Source organism: Hypomesus transpacificus, chromosome 10 (assembly GCF_021917145.1).
Source record: "Hypomesus transpacificus isolate Combined female chromosome 10, fHypTra1, whole genome shotgun sequence".
NCBI lineage: Eukaryota > Metazoa > Chordata > Actinopteri > Osmeriformes > Osmeridae > Hypomesus > Hypomesus transpacificus.
Window position 1 is genome coordinate 9,659,676 of NC_061069.1, and position 18,648 is coordinate 9,678,323.

The 18,648-nt window shown below is 44.2% G+C and overlaps 1 protein-coding gene across 1 annotated transcript in view; it reads right to left on the reverse strand.

Annotated features, from left to right (window-relative positions):
• Positions 1-18,648, reverse strand: part of ctnnd2b (catenin (cadherin-associated protein), delta 2b) — a 58,627-nt gene that overhangs the window by 30,442 nt on the left and 9,537 nt on the right. Inside the window, 2 exon segments of the mRNA XM_047028258.1 lie at positions 9,318-9,430; positions 17,561-17,697. Coding sequence (XP_046884214.1) covers positions 9,318-9,430; positions 17,561-17,692 — 245 coding nt within the window. The 5' untranslated portion in view covers positions 17,693-17,697.

The window sequence follows — 18,648 nt, forward strand, 5'->3', positions numbered from 1 at the left end:
TGGCATTTAGAAACCAGAGTACTCTACTCTCAGAGCTCCCAGGAAGTCCTAGTAAGACAATTGTCACATGGATGCTGTAGTGGTCTCTCCGGGCCCAAACGTTGTTTAATGCTATAATGAGACCCACACTCTACTGGTGAAAATATACTTTATGAGACCTGACTATGAATACCCCTGATGGTCTGTGTAGTTGTGAGGGTATGTGCTGGGATTTTATATTAAAAGAAAAGTGGCAAACACATGGTTTTGAGTCCGAATTGAAAGTCCCGGCCTGTCTGTTTTGGTCTGGAGAGCAGAGTAGCCCATTTCAGAGTCCCAGTGAGAGAGGGTCATTGAAGATCCTCAGGAGCTTGATGGTTTTGGAGGGGGTTACTTTTGAGGTTGTCATCACCGCTGAGAACAGTCCCCTGTCAGATAGCCGTCTAACATATAAATACAAGCCCAAAGCACAAGTGTTCAGGATCAACTGGAGTTTGGCTAAACATGACTCAGGTATTTCAGTCTAACCATCCAACAATGCCATGCCACATCTGCTGTTCGTCACTTCTAACCACTATGTAGGATCCTCTCTGTGTGTGTGTGTCACAGATAGAAACAGAGAGAAAGACAGAGGCAGGAATAGAGAGAGAGATAAGAGAGGGAAGGATATCGCGAAAAAACCAAACAGGAGCTTTACCATAACCATGGCCAGAGAAATCCGGTTATTTCATCCAACCAAACACATGAATCCAGTTTATATGTTAAATTTATTTTCCACCGTAGAATAATATCTGTTATCCGGACTTGGCACAATGGCCAGGCCCATTGAGTGAAGAGCAGGGTTAGGTTGAACAACAAAAAAAGCCACTGTAACAATCAGGGCTAGGTTGGAAGTAGCACCTAGCTAACTGAAAATACATTTAGCTCGTTTAGATCCCCCTGGAGAAACAGATAAAAAGGTTGAGGTGGAAGGTTTGAAATGTGCTGAGTCAAGGGAGGGATTCACAGGAGGAGTTCCCAGCTCCTGAGAAGAGAGTCAGGCAGACCCAGACACAGAAACGGGCGAACAAGCACTAAAGAAGCACGGAGGCACATCCCTATAAAGCTATATCGAACTGTAATTACTGTCTAACTGTGTGGCAGTGGTGTCCTAGAACTATGCCTAGTCGTGTGCTCCATCTTGTACACTTTACAAACCAACTGTTCTGTGCTCTAGGCTCAGGATGCAGAGACAGCATATGCTGAAGGACTCCAGAGAATGTGCTGAGGTAGAGTATTTCCATCTGGTTATCTACAGAATGCAGGATGGCATGGCATTCTCTACAGTGTTGGGTTAAATGAGTTTAAGAAACATGAATTATTTATTGAAATGTAATTCATTTTGACTTGTCTTCCATTGTTTCCTCCTGCTGCCTTTTTGCCACTGTTCTTGTCTCCTCACTTTGGACAGACCCCCCCCCCCCCCCCCCAGACCCTGGGAGACACTAAGGGCCTCATGTAGTACAATTGCAAACGTAGAGTCATGGCCAATACGCAGAAAGCGCACACTGTGATACTTCACCTTACGTCGTATTTACGAAACCTGCAGGTCATCGGGTAATCATCGCCTTTCTCCGCCCACTACACCATACATTGTGAGCATTTAACCACGCAATTGAATGGGCCTCCTTCTCTCTTTCTATCATGGATCAACCACCAAAGTCAAAATAGTGATGCCAATATTTGTAATGTAGTGAGGAGTTTAACAACTGTTGGAATGAAATGTGAATGCTGAGTCGAAGATTTGATGTCATCTTTGATTTCTTCCAGTAACTGTAATATTGCATGGCTGTTTAATCTGTAACTCGTAACGATTTCGTGTTCACTCAACTCAAAAAGTGTGATCCTTGTGCGCTTTTACCTCAGTGCGGCATGTCTGTACATACCTCACCATGCTTTTACGTGCAAATTCCGAAACAAACAAGCCTGAAGTGGACGCAAAAGCGTTAGTACATGAGGCCCTAACTGTTCTCATCTTCTCTTAGACTGGACTGTGCTCAGATGATGTGCAATGTAACACAAAGTTTTAGGTGGAAGGTCTACCCACACCTTGTGTCAAATTAGCCTGAGGGGTAGAAACTATTAGCAGAATAGAACATGTTGTACTTTTATAAGGTTAGTTCCTGTCCATAGGAAGTGACGCGATGATGACCTTTCTTGCTGAGGATGATTAAGACCGTGTAGGTGGGAGACACTGGTTCCAACCAAGTGATGTACCCACCTTTAATTGGACTAATTGGATCCCTGCTGAACTAAATGAGACACTTCCCTGTTGGTGATGAGCCAGGAGATGGACCGTCAGAGATGCTTTCTCACTCCTTAACCAGTCATCTCAGAGCAAACCCAAGACTATTGGAAGTATTGAGTTGTATTTTCGCGTCTACATACTACACATTTTATTTATCTATTTATTTTACTCCTTTGATCCCGTTTTGCTAACAGACAAAACTACTGCCAGCCTTGTTGATCTTGTTACGTCTGTTTTCCACTTTGGGGCAGCCCAAGCAAGCCAGGCGAAGGAACCCTCCAGTCACCATGGCCAGCAGGTGGATGCCAAGGCTGGGGAGCAGATCTGATCTGGGCCTGGCTTCTTCCTCTATCTCACATCTCTGCCATCTCCCCTTATCAGCACTGCAGAAATCCAGCCAAGGCTATATTGCTCTATGGCAGCTATCCAGTCTTTTCGGCAGGCCAACAGTAAAAGAAGCCAAAATAGCCATGCGTCTTCCAGCTGTAAGCTGTAACAGACACTGTTGTGTGCTTCTGATTTGGTGTTTGTCAGCTTATGGTATGGCTCTAGAACATTCCCCATCAGCTCAGCGTCAACTCGCTCTCTGGCAAGAAACCATGCCAGTTTATGGCATGTAACCATGGCAACACCATCTGAAGTGAGAAGCAGTTTGGCAAAGGAGGGAGAAGAGGAAAGGAGAAGGAAGATTCTGAACCTATATTTATCTGTCTTTCATCTTGTCTTTCTTTCATCTTGGCATCTTTTATGGCAGATACCACCAACTGCCTGAATGGCTGCAGTGGTATTAGCTGAAGTCTAATGCTCTTGAATTTAGGACCTGGCATATTTACATCAGCAGTATGACTGGGCTTACAGTTTACCCAGCCAAGATAAGCTAAAGACATAACACTGAGCCTGTAAACCATTCATCCAGCCAGTCAACCAGCCTGACAGACAACCATCCAATCAGCCAGTCAACCAAATAGCAAGTTAGACTCCCATTCAGCCATCCAGCAAGTCATTCAGTCTCTCGTTCTGGGATTCTTTGATCTGGGCTCAGGGAAGGGCGGACATAGCGCCAAATCAATATGCTTTCTCTTCCCCTTACTGTACGAGCCAGTTTGTGTGAGTCACTCAGTCGCCCAGACACCCTTAATAAGCCTAATATCCTCTGCTATCAGACAGGCTCTGTCTGAGGCACTCCAGGGTACACACAGGAGGGAGGGGGGAGAGCGGAGGGGGGGGGGTGGTGGCTTTTAAAGGACTTATTACTGCAGGCATCCATCACCCCTTCCCCTCCGTCCCTCTCTACTTCCCTCTCTCTCACCCCCGCCACCCCCTCCCCCCCATCTCTCACTGCCTGCCTCCCCGTGCAGGAGTATTTAGCCCTGTCGCCTCGATGGATCGATAGGGAGGAGTCCAATGGATCCCACACCAGTCGCTGGACTTTAGGATGCAGGTGATAGCTCTGTTAGACAGAGACAACAGAGAGACAACAGAGAGAAGGGTGGGTCGACAGGGGCTGAAGGGAGGAGAGAAGAGGAGAGAGAGAGAGAGAGAGAGACAGACAGAGAGAGAGAGAGAGAGAGAGAGAGAGAGAGAGAGAGAGAGAGAGAGAGAGAGAGAGAGAGAGAGTGTCTGTGCATGTGTACAAGACAGACATGTAAGGGTGACACTATATAAGGACCTTATAATGTCCTTATATGAAGTGATATAGATGGAAGCTTGATCCTTGATAGGATCCAGTCCTTTGATGTCTACACCGACATATTATCAAACGGTTCAGATCACATTAAAAGCGATCTATTCACCTGAGAGGCAGCCTTTTCATGATTCAGAGCCATTGCCTTTGAGTGCTCTTTAAATAGAAGCTCAGCCATGTTTCATCAAAGCATAAAGATGCCGAGCCTTGTGAGCATTGGCATTTAGAAGACGAATAATACAATTTCCCATGATCGCGATTCAAAGGCTGGAAACGTTTTTTTTTTGCACTTATTGAAATGGAAACACAACAACAACCTTCTTCTACAGTCTCCTTTAGTGCTCGGGGGAAAATCAATCTCCTATCAGAAGACTGAACGGATAAAAGAAAGATTAATATGTGGCTACTTCCATTCCCAAACTTTCATTTGTTGTGCACGGTGTCTCTTCTTTTCTTTTTTTCTCCCCCTCCATCTGAGAGTGTTGCCTATACTGCAGTATGCACTGACACCACAGGAGACTGTGAGACTAAGCTGGCAGCAAAGTGCTCCGACAGCTTCTGCTTAATACGCCCTCGCTGTGCCTGACAGACAGCGTTTAGAGCCAGACAAACCCTCACCCTGGGAAGAGGCTGGCCCGGGCCGGACCTGAGCTGAGCCAAGCCATGCTAGCCCGCTAGCAGCAGCTATTAGCCAGGAGACACCCAGGTGAGTGCTGCCCGTGGGAGTCCCTGTTTGGTCATTACTAAAACAGTATGTGGGCCAGCAAAGCAGCCATTATAAGATACCTCAAAATAAATGGTTTAGATATTGACAAGGATGTCCTGTTCTATTTCAGAAAATAGTTATGTTCGATTGGACATATGGCCAATAGTATTTCCATGTGGATGACAGTAACCAAGCCACAGGAGTAGAGATGGCTGAGAACACAAGCAGTTGTGACTCTGCCCTCTGGGAATAGTCTAGTTGTTCTACTGAGGATGACTGCCGGTAAGAGGTGAGGCAAGATAAGTGTCATAGCAGTTTTAGGCAAACAAAGATGATGACATCTACAATCTTTAAAGTGTAAGGGATGGGAAATATGTAGGACAAATGTTAGCCTAAATATAACCAAGCTAAAAATGACATGCTTCTGTGTGGAAAAAGCATAGCTCAAAATAATATTTTTTCAGTGATCTCTCATACTACGTATATACTATAATACAAAGTAGTTCCATTGGAAAAACAATGCAATGCTGACTTCACTCTATAAAGGCAGGAATCTCAATGTATGTATGTATGTATGTATGTATGTATGTGTCTGTCTGTCTGTTCGTGCTGCAAACCGGCACTGCACTAGTTTTTCCAAGTCCAGTATAACATCCTAAAGGGCAGGAGACAATAAACAACTCAGGAAGCACACTACATATTTGGCGGACACCAGCTGAGTCCAGGCCCAGCATAGGTCCAGGATATTGACTTGTAAATACAGTGCCCTCCAAAAGTATTGGAACAGTGAGGCCAATTCCTTTATTTTTGCTGTAGACTGAAAACATTTGGGCTTGACATCAAACGATGAATGTGAAACCAGAGATCAACGTTTCAGCTTTTATTTCCAGGTATTTACATCAGGATCTGATGCACAAATTAGAAAATATCACCTTTTTGTTCGAACCCACCCATTTGTCACGTGAGCAAAATTATTCGAACATATGACTGACAGGTGTGTTTTGTTGCCCAGGTGTGTCCTATTACATACATTATTCAATCAATAAATACCACTGAATGTCTACACTCAGGTTCAGATTGGGTAAGATAGGTTTTGTCTATGCAGACTGTATTCAGAGGTGAAAACAACATGAAAACCGGAGCGCTGTCTTTGGGTGAAAAACAAGCAATTGTGAGTCTTAGAGAAGATGGAAAATCAATCAGAGCCATTGCAGAAACATTGGCCATAGCCAGTACAACCATTTGGAATGTCCTGAAGAAGAAGAAAACTACTGGTGTACTAAGTAACAGACGTCGAACAGGTAGACCAAGGAAAACATCAGCAGTTGATGACAGAAACATTGTGAGAGCTGTAAAGAAAGACCCTAAAACAACTATTAGTGAGATCAGCAACAACCTCCAGATGGCAGGAGTGAAGGTATCACTATCTACTGTTCGCAGAAGACTTCATGAACAAAAGTACAAGGGCTACACCAGAAGATGCAAACCACTCATTAGCAAGAAGAATAGGAAGGCCAGGCTGGAATTTGCCAAAAAGTACAGAGATGAACCTCAAAAATTCTGGGACAAAGTTTTATGGACTGATGAGACAAAGATTAACTTTTACCAAAGTGATGGAAAGGCTAAAGTTTGGAGAAAGAAAGGAACTGCTCATGATCCCAAACACACAAGCTCATCTGTGAAACACGGTGGAGGTAATGTCATGGCTTGGGCTTGCATGGCTTCTTCTGGGACGGGCTCATTAATCTTCATTGAGGATGTAACACATGATGGCAGCAGCAAAATGAACTCGGAAGTCTACAGAAACATTTTGTCTGCCAATTTAAGGAAAGACGCAACCAAACTGATTGGCAGAGCCTTCATCATGCAGCAAGATAACGACCCAAAACACACTGCCAAAACAACAAAGGAGTTCATCAGGGGCAAGAAATGGAAGGTATTAGACTGGCCAAGTCAATCTCCAGACTTAAACCCTATAGAGCATGCATTTTACCTGCTTAAGAGGAGACTGAAGGCAGGAACCCCACAAAACAAACAACAACTGAAAGAGGCTGCAGTGAAAGCCTGGGAAAGCATCAAAAAGGAAGAATGCAAAAGTTTGGTGACGTCAATGGGTCACAGACTTGCTGCAGTTATTGAAAGCAAAGGATTTGCAACTAAATATTAAGTCTCATTCACTTAAATATGTTTTAAGTATATCTGTTCCAATACTTTTGCTCACATGACAAATGGGTGGATTCAAACAAAATGTGATATTTTCTTAGTTGTGCATCAGATCCTGATGTAAATACCTGGAAATAAAAGCTGAAACGTTGATCTCTGGTCTCACGTTCATTATTTGATGTCAAGCCCAAATGTTTTCAGTCTACAGCAAAAATAAAGGAATTCGCCTCACTGTTCCAATACTTTTGGAGGGCACTGTACTGCTGTCTCTATCTGCTCCGAGTCTGCTAGGGGGAATACCCAATCAGGTGGATGTCACATCCGAGGGCCGGCCTCTCAATCACAGGCCTTATCACCCCCTGGACGACCTCCGCGACCTTTACCCGCCCCCTAAAGACGCGAGAACGCCAGAGGAGCAGCGTACGCCCTTCAGTTGACTCCGAATCAGGAGGAGGATCAATGTTCGAGCCTCTTCCGTCGCTCACGACAAACCTCTCTCTGACAGGTAGAGCCAGTTAGGAGGGAGTGGAAAATGATCTCGATAAACACTATCTGTTTAATGGAGCCAAGAACAAACTGTCTTAATGATACTATAACACACACACAAAAACACACACACAAATACACAGACTGAAGATGAGTTGTCAGTCATGGAGGAAGGTTGAGGGGGATTTCTGAAAGGCCCTTGGATAAAGGTCAGTCAATGAACCTCTAATGTTTCAGTCAGCTAGAATGCATATAATCCAGGGAAAAACGATAAACAATAGAGACGTGAAGAGAAAAGAAAATCAATAGCTTCAATGCTATCTGTGAGTATATGGTAGTGTTTTCTATGTGTTTGTTTGTATGTGTGACAGAGACTCTGTGGGAATCTGTCACACAAACAGTTTCAAGGTAATAAAAGTGTCAGGAAAAGGCATCATGGGAAAACTGCTTCCTATCCAGGCGGACCAATTCTGTCTGGTCAGCTCAGAGAAAAGCTCCCTGTAACAATCCTGAAACAACACAAGCTAAATGGACAGCCAGTGACCTTAAATGCCAGCGGGCCCTCTAATGCAGGTCTCTGCTGACGGAACACAACTCAATAGATAATGGGGCAAATGGGGCAGACATAGGTTATATCAAGTCCTGGAGATCTGAACACTGGAGATTGATATCCGTGAACTGTCCCTTTAACTGAGATCCAAAAGCAGCTGACAAACTTGAGGGCGTACTACATCTTTAATTGATGAAGTACCATATGCCTGACTGTTGTTTTTGAGTTAGCATATGCCACCCCAGACATTTGACCTGCCTTGACTTATTAAGACAAACAAAGACATTACTGAAAGAAGAGACACTAGCAACTCTTTTGGTCTTTTTTTATCCTCTTCAACACGACCACGCCCCCTTTACTGGTTTGTGTTTTGGCATTGTTCTGGAGATGCCAAGTTGCTTTCATAAAGTGCCAGGACCATAATCTGAAAAGAGAAATGTGTGCCTCACATTGTTTCCGTTTCGTGTTTCGTGTTTGGACATGGCGGGTATTTTCAGCTTATAGAGGCTTATGGACACCCTGCCAGATTGTCAAAGATGGACTCTTTCACAATGTTCAATCCCCACTAAACAATGCGCAATCAAGCTACAGCATTATTTATATAGGATGGCCTGGACAACACATTCTTTTTTTCATGAATCCACGAGCTACGAGTAGCCTACTGTACGTCCCCAATGTTGAATCCTGGTAAATAGGTCTCAACAAAGAGATGCTGGTTTGAAGGCTTAGAAGGTCGAGTGGTTAATTAGAAATCAGGATAAAGAATTTAAAGACCATCTAGTTAATTGTTTTGTCTCAAATTAAATTGAGAATTACAATGACAAAGATGCCTAATTGGTTTGAGGATGAAATTCCCCACCGGTTAAAGGACTACACACACACACACAGAGACAGTGTTCTGTTGCATTGTGTCCTTGGTGGCATGTCGAGGCTATTATCACTTCAGTGCTCCAGAACAGCAGGATTGCTCCTCATTGTTGCCGTTCTGGGATCAGATGTGAAAGAACTACAAAAACAATTATTTGCATGTGCAAGATGGTGGTTCATTATTTGTTATCTTGTCAATCGATAGCTAACAATAAATGACTGAAGTGAGGCCATTGTAAACCTGTGCCAAATTCCTTGCCTTCTTAATACCTCCAGCATTTGCATACAGCTCTGTGGAGGATCTATCGTGGAGTGAAAGATCCAGCTGGGAGGAGCAAATTAAGGAAAACATGCAGGGGGTGGGTCCCACTGAACACACCTGTTCAAACTGGACAAGAGGAGGAGAGAGAAGGAGGGAAGGGGAATGGGAGAGAGAGAGAGAGAGAGAGAGAGAGAGAGAGAGAGAGAGAGAGAGAGAGATAACAAGAGAAAAGAGAAAAATAGCTAAACAGAAAAGAGAATGAGGGACAGACAGAGAATGTCTGGCCAGAGGGGGGGAGAGAGAGGGGGGCCGTGGCCACTCAGATGGACCCACCTGATGCTGCTCATGCTGCCTGTCTCAGATCCCAGCTTGCATCGCTCCAGTTGGGTGGCGACTATCTGCCTCTCAGCTTCCAGTTCCCGCGTCAGCCGCTCAAACTGCAACTCCTAGAGAGGTGGGAGAGAAAGAGAGACAGTGAGGGAGAGAGAGACGGAGAGAGAGACAAACAGAGAGAGTCTGTTTGACTGTCAGCAGCACTGTTCTAAACCCCTCTAAACCCCATCACATCAAGCATAATGTGCTGGTGGTGGACTTGGAGTATTTGTGAAATTTCTATCAAGAAATCAATCCAGTACTCATTTTAAATTTGTCTTTGTTGAACAAGGGCATGCAGCAGCCAGGCTATATAAGTTATAACCTGAACAAGAAATCAAACATCTTTGACTAGACCCTGAATATGAGGCGATACGAGTATTCACTAGGATGAACTCCTTGACATGAACCATAGCGTTTTCGAGGGGGTCCTGAATTATATAAGAGATCAGTGACTTTTCTGTCTGAAAACCACCACACATGGGCAGGCAGGTTGACAGATGTGGGAAGCCGTTTTTATTGGGGATTTTCATCCAATAAAAGGCAAGTGGGGAATTCATTTGGATTTCCATGCTCAGCCATCCAGGACCAGGGGTTCACACACAAAAAAGATTTTGAAACAGTTTGTCTCTGTAGTGCCCATCAGAAGAAAGGGTCATGTAGAATAATTTTTCAGACTAGTTTAACCATTTCAGATTATAAATAGATCTCTGTCTCCAGACAGAAGCATGGAAAATGTGCATTTCCCAGAATGGTCTGATCCGGCAAAATTCAAGGCATGTACTACATTTTTGCTAATGTACATGTGCGGTGGAGGTCTTTCTTCATTCAGTCTCCTGCTCCACCCACCAGCTTTTAATAGCTTTTGGTCATTAGTTAGAGATCCTGAAGGGGTTGAATTAAAGTGACAAAAACACAGTAGTGTGTGTCTAGCATCCCCTGAGCTAGCTGCTAGCCACCAGCCTATGAGCTGCAGTGCTTAGGTGGTCATTTCTGAGAATCTCCCTTCAGAAAGAAGTCTCTAATTTGGCCCGGGGCAGCTCCATTCAACACTGTTCAATACAGCAGAGTCCAGCTCTTTAGTGACAGCGCTTAAATTAGTCCACCAGACACAAGGTCAGAGAGTGTCCCTGAAGCAAACTCACACTCTTTGCAACACAATGTATCACCTGCTATTCTGGGCCAGAGCCCAACACAGCCCCACAACAAGCTCACTAATTCAACGTTGAAGATGATGATGAGGCACATAGACAACAACTGCACACATACACACAAATTACAACAGTGAGTCTCTAAACGACATACTCACATGTAATAGACACAAAAGTAATCGACAAAAGTAATAGACACAAAGCTATTACAAAGGTTTACGATTCGTAAAGTTTACTTTTGGTTGACAATTGTGCATGCATGCAACTTTTTGCATCTGGGCAAACATGTGCATAGCACCATTAATATTTTATTTGCTGAAGAAATCTATTTTCTGAGTGTTTTCAGAATAAATAACAACTCATAATTCACCAGAAAAGTCTGAATTGTCGGTGCAGTGTAGCTCGCTAACTACTTAGCTGGAAACTAGCTCAGCCTCACAACAAAAGCCCTGGCCCCTCACTGTTCCCTCCAATTCCAGCACAGAACAAAACACCTGTTACTGTCTGAGAGAGAGAAAGACACCCCAAATAGTTGAATCTGTAATAAAAACATAACCATACCTTCACATGGACCATACTTGAGAGAAAAGCAAAAAGTACAGGCTGATACTCCACCTCTGTGACCCATCAACAACATGTCCTTAGTCTGAACTGTTCACATGTCCCATAAAGAGAGAGAAACCGTCATTAGGGGGAGAGGAGGGAGCAGCGAGCCTCACACTAGTGACTGCCTCCCAGTCACACACAACACAGGGGCTCAGCCAGGCACAAAGGTATCCATGGCAACAGAGAATTTAGAACCCCTTTGGCATTATTTATGCAACATCGCATCACAAAAGGACACTCCCACCAGCCTGCCTGCCAAATCCCGCCGCTCGCCAATCACTCTTTTGACTGCTCCTCTCCTCGAGACCATCTGCGCCCCCCGCTGCAGGAGCTGAGGAGGAGGGGAAGGGGGGGGGGGGGGCGGAGGAGGAGGAGGGGAGGGGAGAGGAGGGGGGGGGCGGAGGGGAGAGGGGAAGGGGGGCGGAGGGCAGAAGAGGAGGGGAGAGGGGAGAATAAGGGCACCGAGAGAAGAGGGGTGGAAAGTAGGGGGTGGATAAGGGAAGGGGTAGAGGACAAGAGCTGGTGACGGGTGGGGTGGGAGGAGACTGCCAGCTCCACACAGAGACAGAGTGGGGAGTTCAAACGGTGCTGCGGAGGGTTGAGGCAGCAGAAAAGTTCCCCTTCCTCCGGCCAGGGCTGTGAGCACTGTTGCTCCCCCCCGGGATACACATGCACACAGACACATACAGGCACACACACACACAAAGCACACACACGAAGCACACACATGAGGGAGTGGACAAAACACACGTGCACAGCAACACACAGGGAACACACACAAAACTGTTCTGCATCAGTGAAACTCTATGGGCTGTCCTGGGCTGAAAAGGGAATACACAATATACCATGTCATAGACAGACAGGGTTTAAATATAGCTCCGTACGCACACACACGTGTCAGCCCTCTGAGAGACGAGAGGCCTACAGGCGCTTGGGATGACTGAGTCAGTAGTCACCTTCCGTTCCTCTGCCCAAACAGCACATCCCGTGGGGTGTCCTGCATTGTGAATACACCAGGTGCAATATGAAGAGTTGTTTGTAAGGGGTTGAACATGGAAATACTGGGAGAAGACCAACTGTAGACATCCCAGGACTTATGAGACCGGCAGGAGAGCCACCGATTGGTAATGTGTGGGAATGGTCACAACTCAAAAACCCACCGCACCTGTGAGCTAACTCACTCTGCTCTGATAACTCACTCTGCCATGCTAACTTAGCCATCCGTACTGGAATGAGAGAATGATCGAATGTTGCCCTGGGCAGCAGAAAGTAAAGACGCTAGTGCAGTGATGAGCTTGACTTAGACTCCCATACAGTACAGACAGTATGCAAAGCAGTCTGCTCTTCACTCATTTCTTTATTCAAATATTCATAGGGTCAGCACACCCATTCCAAGTATCCAAATCATGAACAAATATACAGAATCAAGTTCTAAATGATGAGAAATATATATATATATCAACTAGTGCTGTCAGTTTAACGCATTATTAACGGCGTTAACGCAAACCCAAATTAACGGCGTCAATTTTTTTATCGCGCGATTAACGCTCTTTTTGGCCTAGCAAACTTTGTAGTTTTTTTTTCACATGCTGTTGCAACAACTACCGAAGTTAGAAAAACTACAACACCACACCGGATCTAGCTAGACCGGAAACAAAACAACAGGCACGCCACACACTTGTTTGGCTTGCGATCCGGCTAAAGCGTAGTAGCAGAGCCCGTTTACGGATATGAGACATTCTCTGGTAGTAGGTTAACTTTACGTTTTGAGTGGATGGCGAGCGCGAAACGCCGAAATGGATGCCAATAAGATTCTGAATGGAAAGTTTACTTTTAAAAAGTTGCCAAATGGTTCCATTGACAAGACCAAAGTGATCTGTGTGTTTTGTCGTTGTAAAATGAGCTATCATTGCAGCACGTTCAGTCTGAAATACCACTTGATGGCCAAGCACACAGATGATGCAAATTCTCCGCCCCCTCGTCAAAGCCAGGCGATTGCAATGTTGTTTTCAATAACAAAAAATATTTGCACGAAGCAATCCGAACCACTTTTCCATGTTGATAAGAGCATTAAAATTTGAAAAAAGAATGGGACAAAAAGAAATCAAGGGACATTTAGAATAGATAGAAATAGAAATGTGCGATTAATTGTGATTAATCGCGAGTTAACTATGACATTAATGCGATTAATCGCGATTAAATATTTTAATCGTTTGACAGCACTAATATCAACCTGACTGTCTTACAGCCTTAGAGCTGCATTTTCAACCCATGGTATGGGACGTGCAATAAAGACTGGTAAAGCATGTGCTTGTAGAATAGCTGTGGGAAAAAAAACATCCATCAACTACCAAAATGAACCGTCTCTTGTGTCCACACGGTCCAATCAAAAGCTTGGCCTGATAATTTGATTACCAGAGAATCAAGCCCAATCCCCGACAGTTAACAGGGCTAAAAGAGAAGGATGAGGCAGACAATAGCTCGTAAGGAGTTTCTATATGGCAGAGCCCCTAAAACACCATTAAACCAATTAACAGAGAATATAAACGACTAGAGGATGAAGGGGGGGGGGGGGGGGGGGGGGGGGGGGGGGGGGCTTGGGGAGCTAGCTGTGGTCCTCAAGTATAAATGGCTAATTGTGCCTTGTGGACTTAAGACTGACATTTCACTTCGTCGGAGGAGACAATTTGATTACAAAATGTCATCATGGGTATGCCTTCAGACTTCTTTTTGGAATTTAATCAAATTCCTAACAACCCAGAGGTAAAACTGCAGCTAGTTGAGAGAGAGAGAGACAGAGACGGAGAGAGAGAGAGAGAGAGAGAGAGAGAGAGAGAGAGAGAGATACAGAGAGAGAGAGAGAGAGAGAGAGAGAGAGAGGAAACCCTTTAAACAAAAGAGGTGATCGAGAAGGCAGCATCCATTTGTTCGTCACTCAAAATAGCTCCACGGCCGTCGGCGGAAAGCTCTTTGTTACATCAACTCACATTGTGAAAAATAAACATATCTGTTGGGTAGTTTTCAGGTAAAACATACCTTAAATTTAGCATTCTGGCTAGCTGTATTTTCCCCACATCTACAGATAATTGAGTACCTTTGTGGAACATCCAATGATTAGTCGTAGCTAATATAGGCTACGCCTACCAGTGGAGTAGCAAGTTCAGAAGTTCCTAAATATGTAAATTGTATTTCACATAATTAAAAATGACTCCCTAAACGTAAAGCTGTACTGACAATGGTCACATTTTGTCACCTATATTCTTTCAATTTACAGAAATTATAGATGAATAAATCCATACAGAACAAGTCTGGAGTAGGATTGCACAGTTTAAGGCTGGTTATCGAAGCATGTCTTTGAGACCTTGTCGTTTATAAATTCTTAGAGTAACTCCTCCAGCATCAGAGACACACTGTCGCTGAGCAGCTTCTCTAACTGGACTCCACAGCTGGCTCCACAAGGGCTGGAGTGGAGATTGAAGTGTACACTGAATTTGGATTTGTTAGAATCATTGCAGTACGCCTTAGAGCTACCACAGCTCCATCCCTCCTCTGCCAAGCTGGTCTGATTTACTCATTCAAGCCTCCAGCCAGATGCCCTGCCAAGACATTCTCTACTTCAATTTTAACCGTTTTTACCCTCAAGTCAACTAACACACGCACGTAGACAACTAAATGCCAACTCTTTGCAGTTGGAAATAAAGGAACCATGAGAGGCATGAGCCCACATGCTGTGCTTTCCAAATACATCCCCCTCCCATCTTATTTCACTGAATAAATATTGAAAATCACTTTTTGTGTCCAATTTGATAAATCTATTTAAACAAACATGTATGCAAGATTCTGGCTTAGGAAATTAAATGTAGGAAATCTTTCAACAATTAAAATAAGAGGTGCCACACTATCTGTATGTCTTTAATTTGGCAAGACCGATCCATTCCTGAAAGAATGGTGACTTATTAAATCATTGGTTTGTTGATTTGATTAATAATAAGGTCTGTTCAAATCATTTAGAGATTACCCAAGGTTTAGAAAAAGAAAAAAAAAGACTTGATTTCACCTTCCTAAATGACAATTTAGTCTTTACAACTGAATCTTAATCTATCATAATAATCCATCTGACCTCAAAGAAGCTCACATTTGAATTTCTCAGATGGAAACCATCTATACCAAAAGTCTTTTTTCAAATTCCTAAAAGAGATTTAAATGACTTTGGTGTTAAACCCATTGTGGTTGAGTGCCCATAATTGATGGACATAATTACAGATTGGAAACAGATTCCCATTCACAGATTTTTTGATTCCCTAAATCAAAGTCAGTTTGAAACACTAGAATGTATTTTCTCATATTACTGTTAACATTTAGTCATTTAGTCATTTAGCAGACGCTCTTATCCAGTGTTAAACTATGATTGTCTGAAGCAAACGCTTCCGAGAAAATGACAGTGGTTTCTATAACGACCTTGTCCCAGCATATTCCCGCCCCCCCCCCTCCTCCCCTGTAATGATGTTGGCTATTTCGACACACTCTCCCAGGTGCTCCTCCTGTGTGTCCTGAATTAACTTGCATGTAGGGGATCATTGGGAGGTAAATTCAAACTGCGAATACTGAATCATTCTCAGTGTGTGAAAATCAAGATATAATCAGAATGTCTTTTGTTTGTGTGTCAATAAAGCGCCTGACCTAAAGATGAACCTATCCGCACGGCTGGACATTTACCTGGTATTTCTAAAGCATCAAATAGCTCTTGAACTGTTTATGTATCCTACATTCTTTGTTGAACAGTTAATTCTGAGGACAATGAGATAACTAGGAAGTCAGAATTTGAGGTTGAACTAGTAGGCTACCGCTGATAGCTTTAGGCATTAAAACAAAATTGACTTTGCAAAGAAGGAAGCGATGAGGGATGTATTTTGGAGGCATTGACCCGTGTCCCCTGACTATAGGGCTGCCCTGGTGAGTAGGGGTGTGGCCTCTCATGCTCCACTTCCCCCTCTCAGCCCCTCAATGGACAGGAAGCAGCACCGTCCTGCTTGTGTCTCCCTCCTGAACAGCACCACAACAATGTCTAGTTTGTATTAGTATTCACGCGACTAACAAATGTTATTCACAGTGGTGAGGAGCACGGAAATGAACGACAGGCAAGCTTGCAGAATGGGGTTTTGCTCACCTGCTTTACCAACACAGTGTTTCCCATGTACTTGCCTTCAGGTTGTTCTTTTTACACACACAGACAAACAAAAACATCATTACCCCCCCCCCTCCAGTTGTGATGAACAACCACGCTGGGTTTTCAGGGACATAACTACACACACACACACACACACACACACAGGGATCACAGGGCCATTAGAATGCCCTGCTCCATACACTACATGACTGTGTGGCCCACTTAACTGTTCCACAATGTCCTTCTACCTTATCAACTCCCACTCTGCCATTCTAGAGCCTCCCTCCAGTCACTCACTTCGCACTTTACCATTCTAGAACAAATTTGTACCTACTCTGCTCTCACTTTACCATTCTAGAACATATTTGTACCTACTCTGCTCTCACTTTACCATTCTAGAACATATTTGTACCTACTCTGCTCTCACTCTGCCATTCTAGAACATATCTCCGCCTCTCCAAAACTCCACTCTGCCATTCTGGAACCTATTTCTCAACATCCACTTCCATTTCAGAATATCCTCTTATCTTCCTTCCTGGTATCCACTTCCGCCATTACAGAAAGTGAGTCTCAAGTGAACTCCTGGTGTCCTCTGCTGATGGGCGGATGTGAATGTCGATGTTTGACGGCGTCACCCTATCAAGTCACAATTTATGTGCACATGGTGCTTTAGCTTTAAGTGGACAAAGATAATCTTGGGCTTGTACAACGTATTCAACATATCCGCTCTGAGGAGACTGACAGTATGTTTGGCTTTTCTAATGTTTTTCTGTCCTCTGTCCCCGACACCTACCTGAAAATAAATGATGCCAATTATCGCTGTGTCTACCTGACTACTGCACACCGGGTCTAATGCACACTTGCTTCGTCACCTAACAGAGCAAGGCTAAACAGTATGGATCTTTGTCTGGACGTTCACCATCACCTTATGATGAAGCTGCTCTGTTCTGTCTCTGCTCTGATAATAGGTTTCACAGCAGGGGTAAGGCCTCATCACTTACAGTCAACCGGGTTCATTGTTGTAAATACATATTAAGTCTCTGTCAATTTAGCAGATGAAGTCAGGGTTGGGTGAACTGAGCTTGCAGCAGGGTGTGTTAAATAGACCAGATGGTGACTGGATCTGTAAGTAGGACGGTTGCTTGTTTGATGCTCACTGATAACTGTTACATCTGACTCGCACCATCTTTTTAATGGAACCTTCATTACATGTTCACACGTGTCCATTCCCTGGTTGTTCTGGCGAGATGAGAATGGGCGAGTCTGCCGGAGGGTCTCACCTGTTCCTTGACGGAGGCCAGGATAGCGGAGGTGGTCTCTGCCTCAGAGCCGTCCCCGTTGGAGGCGTTGAGGACTGGGCTGAGCATGGTGGCGTTGTCACTGTCACAGGCCTGTTGGTCCGGCACTGGCATCACTCCTGGAAGACACACATCAACACAGATTCAATACTCCTCAACACACACCTACTGTAACGCTCAACACAGGATAGACTATGGTACAGTGGTTCACCTGCCAGCATGTGGCCTCCATATTGGTCTGGAAACACCAACATGTTGAAACTCAAACGCAGGGTAGGTCGTGTTGCTGAGTTTGATTGGATGGCATTTGGACCGAATGCTATGATTGGACGGGCCTACTTGTCTGTCTGCCTCTCGGAAGTAGTCAGGCAATGTGTTCATTTACAGTCCCCTTTACTATATGCTCACTAAAATGAAAGCCTGAGTATTAGCTGTGACGGCTGACATCCCAGGGCCCAGATTCAATATTAGACTGAACAAAGAGATTACTGTTCTGTACTGAATCAGATTGTAGATAAATAGCTAACACTTGTTAACTATCCCTGTCACAGCATTATCATCTGAGAGCATGGACTAATAATTTCACTTGTGTGTGTATGTATGTGTGTGTGTGTGTGTGTTTGAGATATGTGTGAGCTTCTCTGTAATTTATGTCTGTCAGATTGTGTGTGTGTGTGTGTATGTCTGACCATGTGTGTAAATTGAACATAACAATGGCTCCGGCGTTACCAAAAACGAAAATGGACCTAAATCTCCTGATAATCCTAATGTAGTCTGACCTCAAATAATGGTTATGACAGCCCAGACGAGGGCTCTAAAAGCTGATGAAAGCTTGTAAAAATGGATCCTGTGCACACACGGTGACTTTAGTATTCTTTAGTATGCATGTGTGTGACAGCAGATTTCCCAGGGTGAAGGTAGCAGAAAGTCAACCGTAGCCTGGAAACAGAGGAGACTATTCTGGGATGCTGCCAGGCAACAAGCCCTGGACATTGGCTGCTAACATGGCTGCTGACCAGCATCCTTTGCTTGTCATCCATTTTAAACAGAGTTCCGAGCTCTCTTCCTCT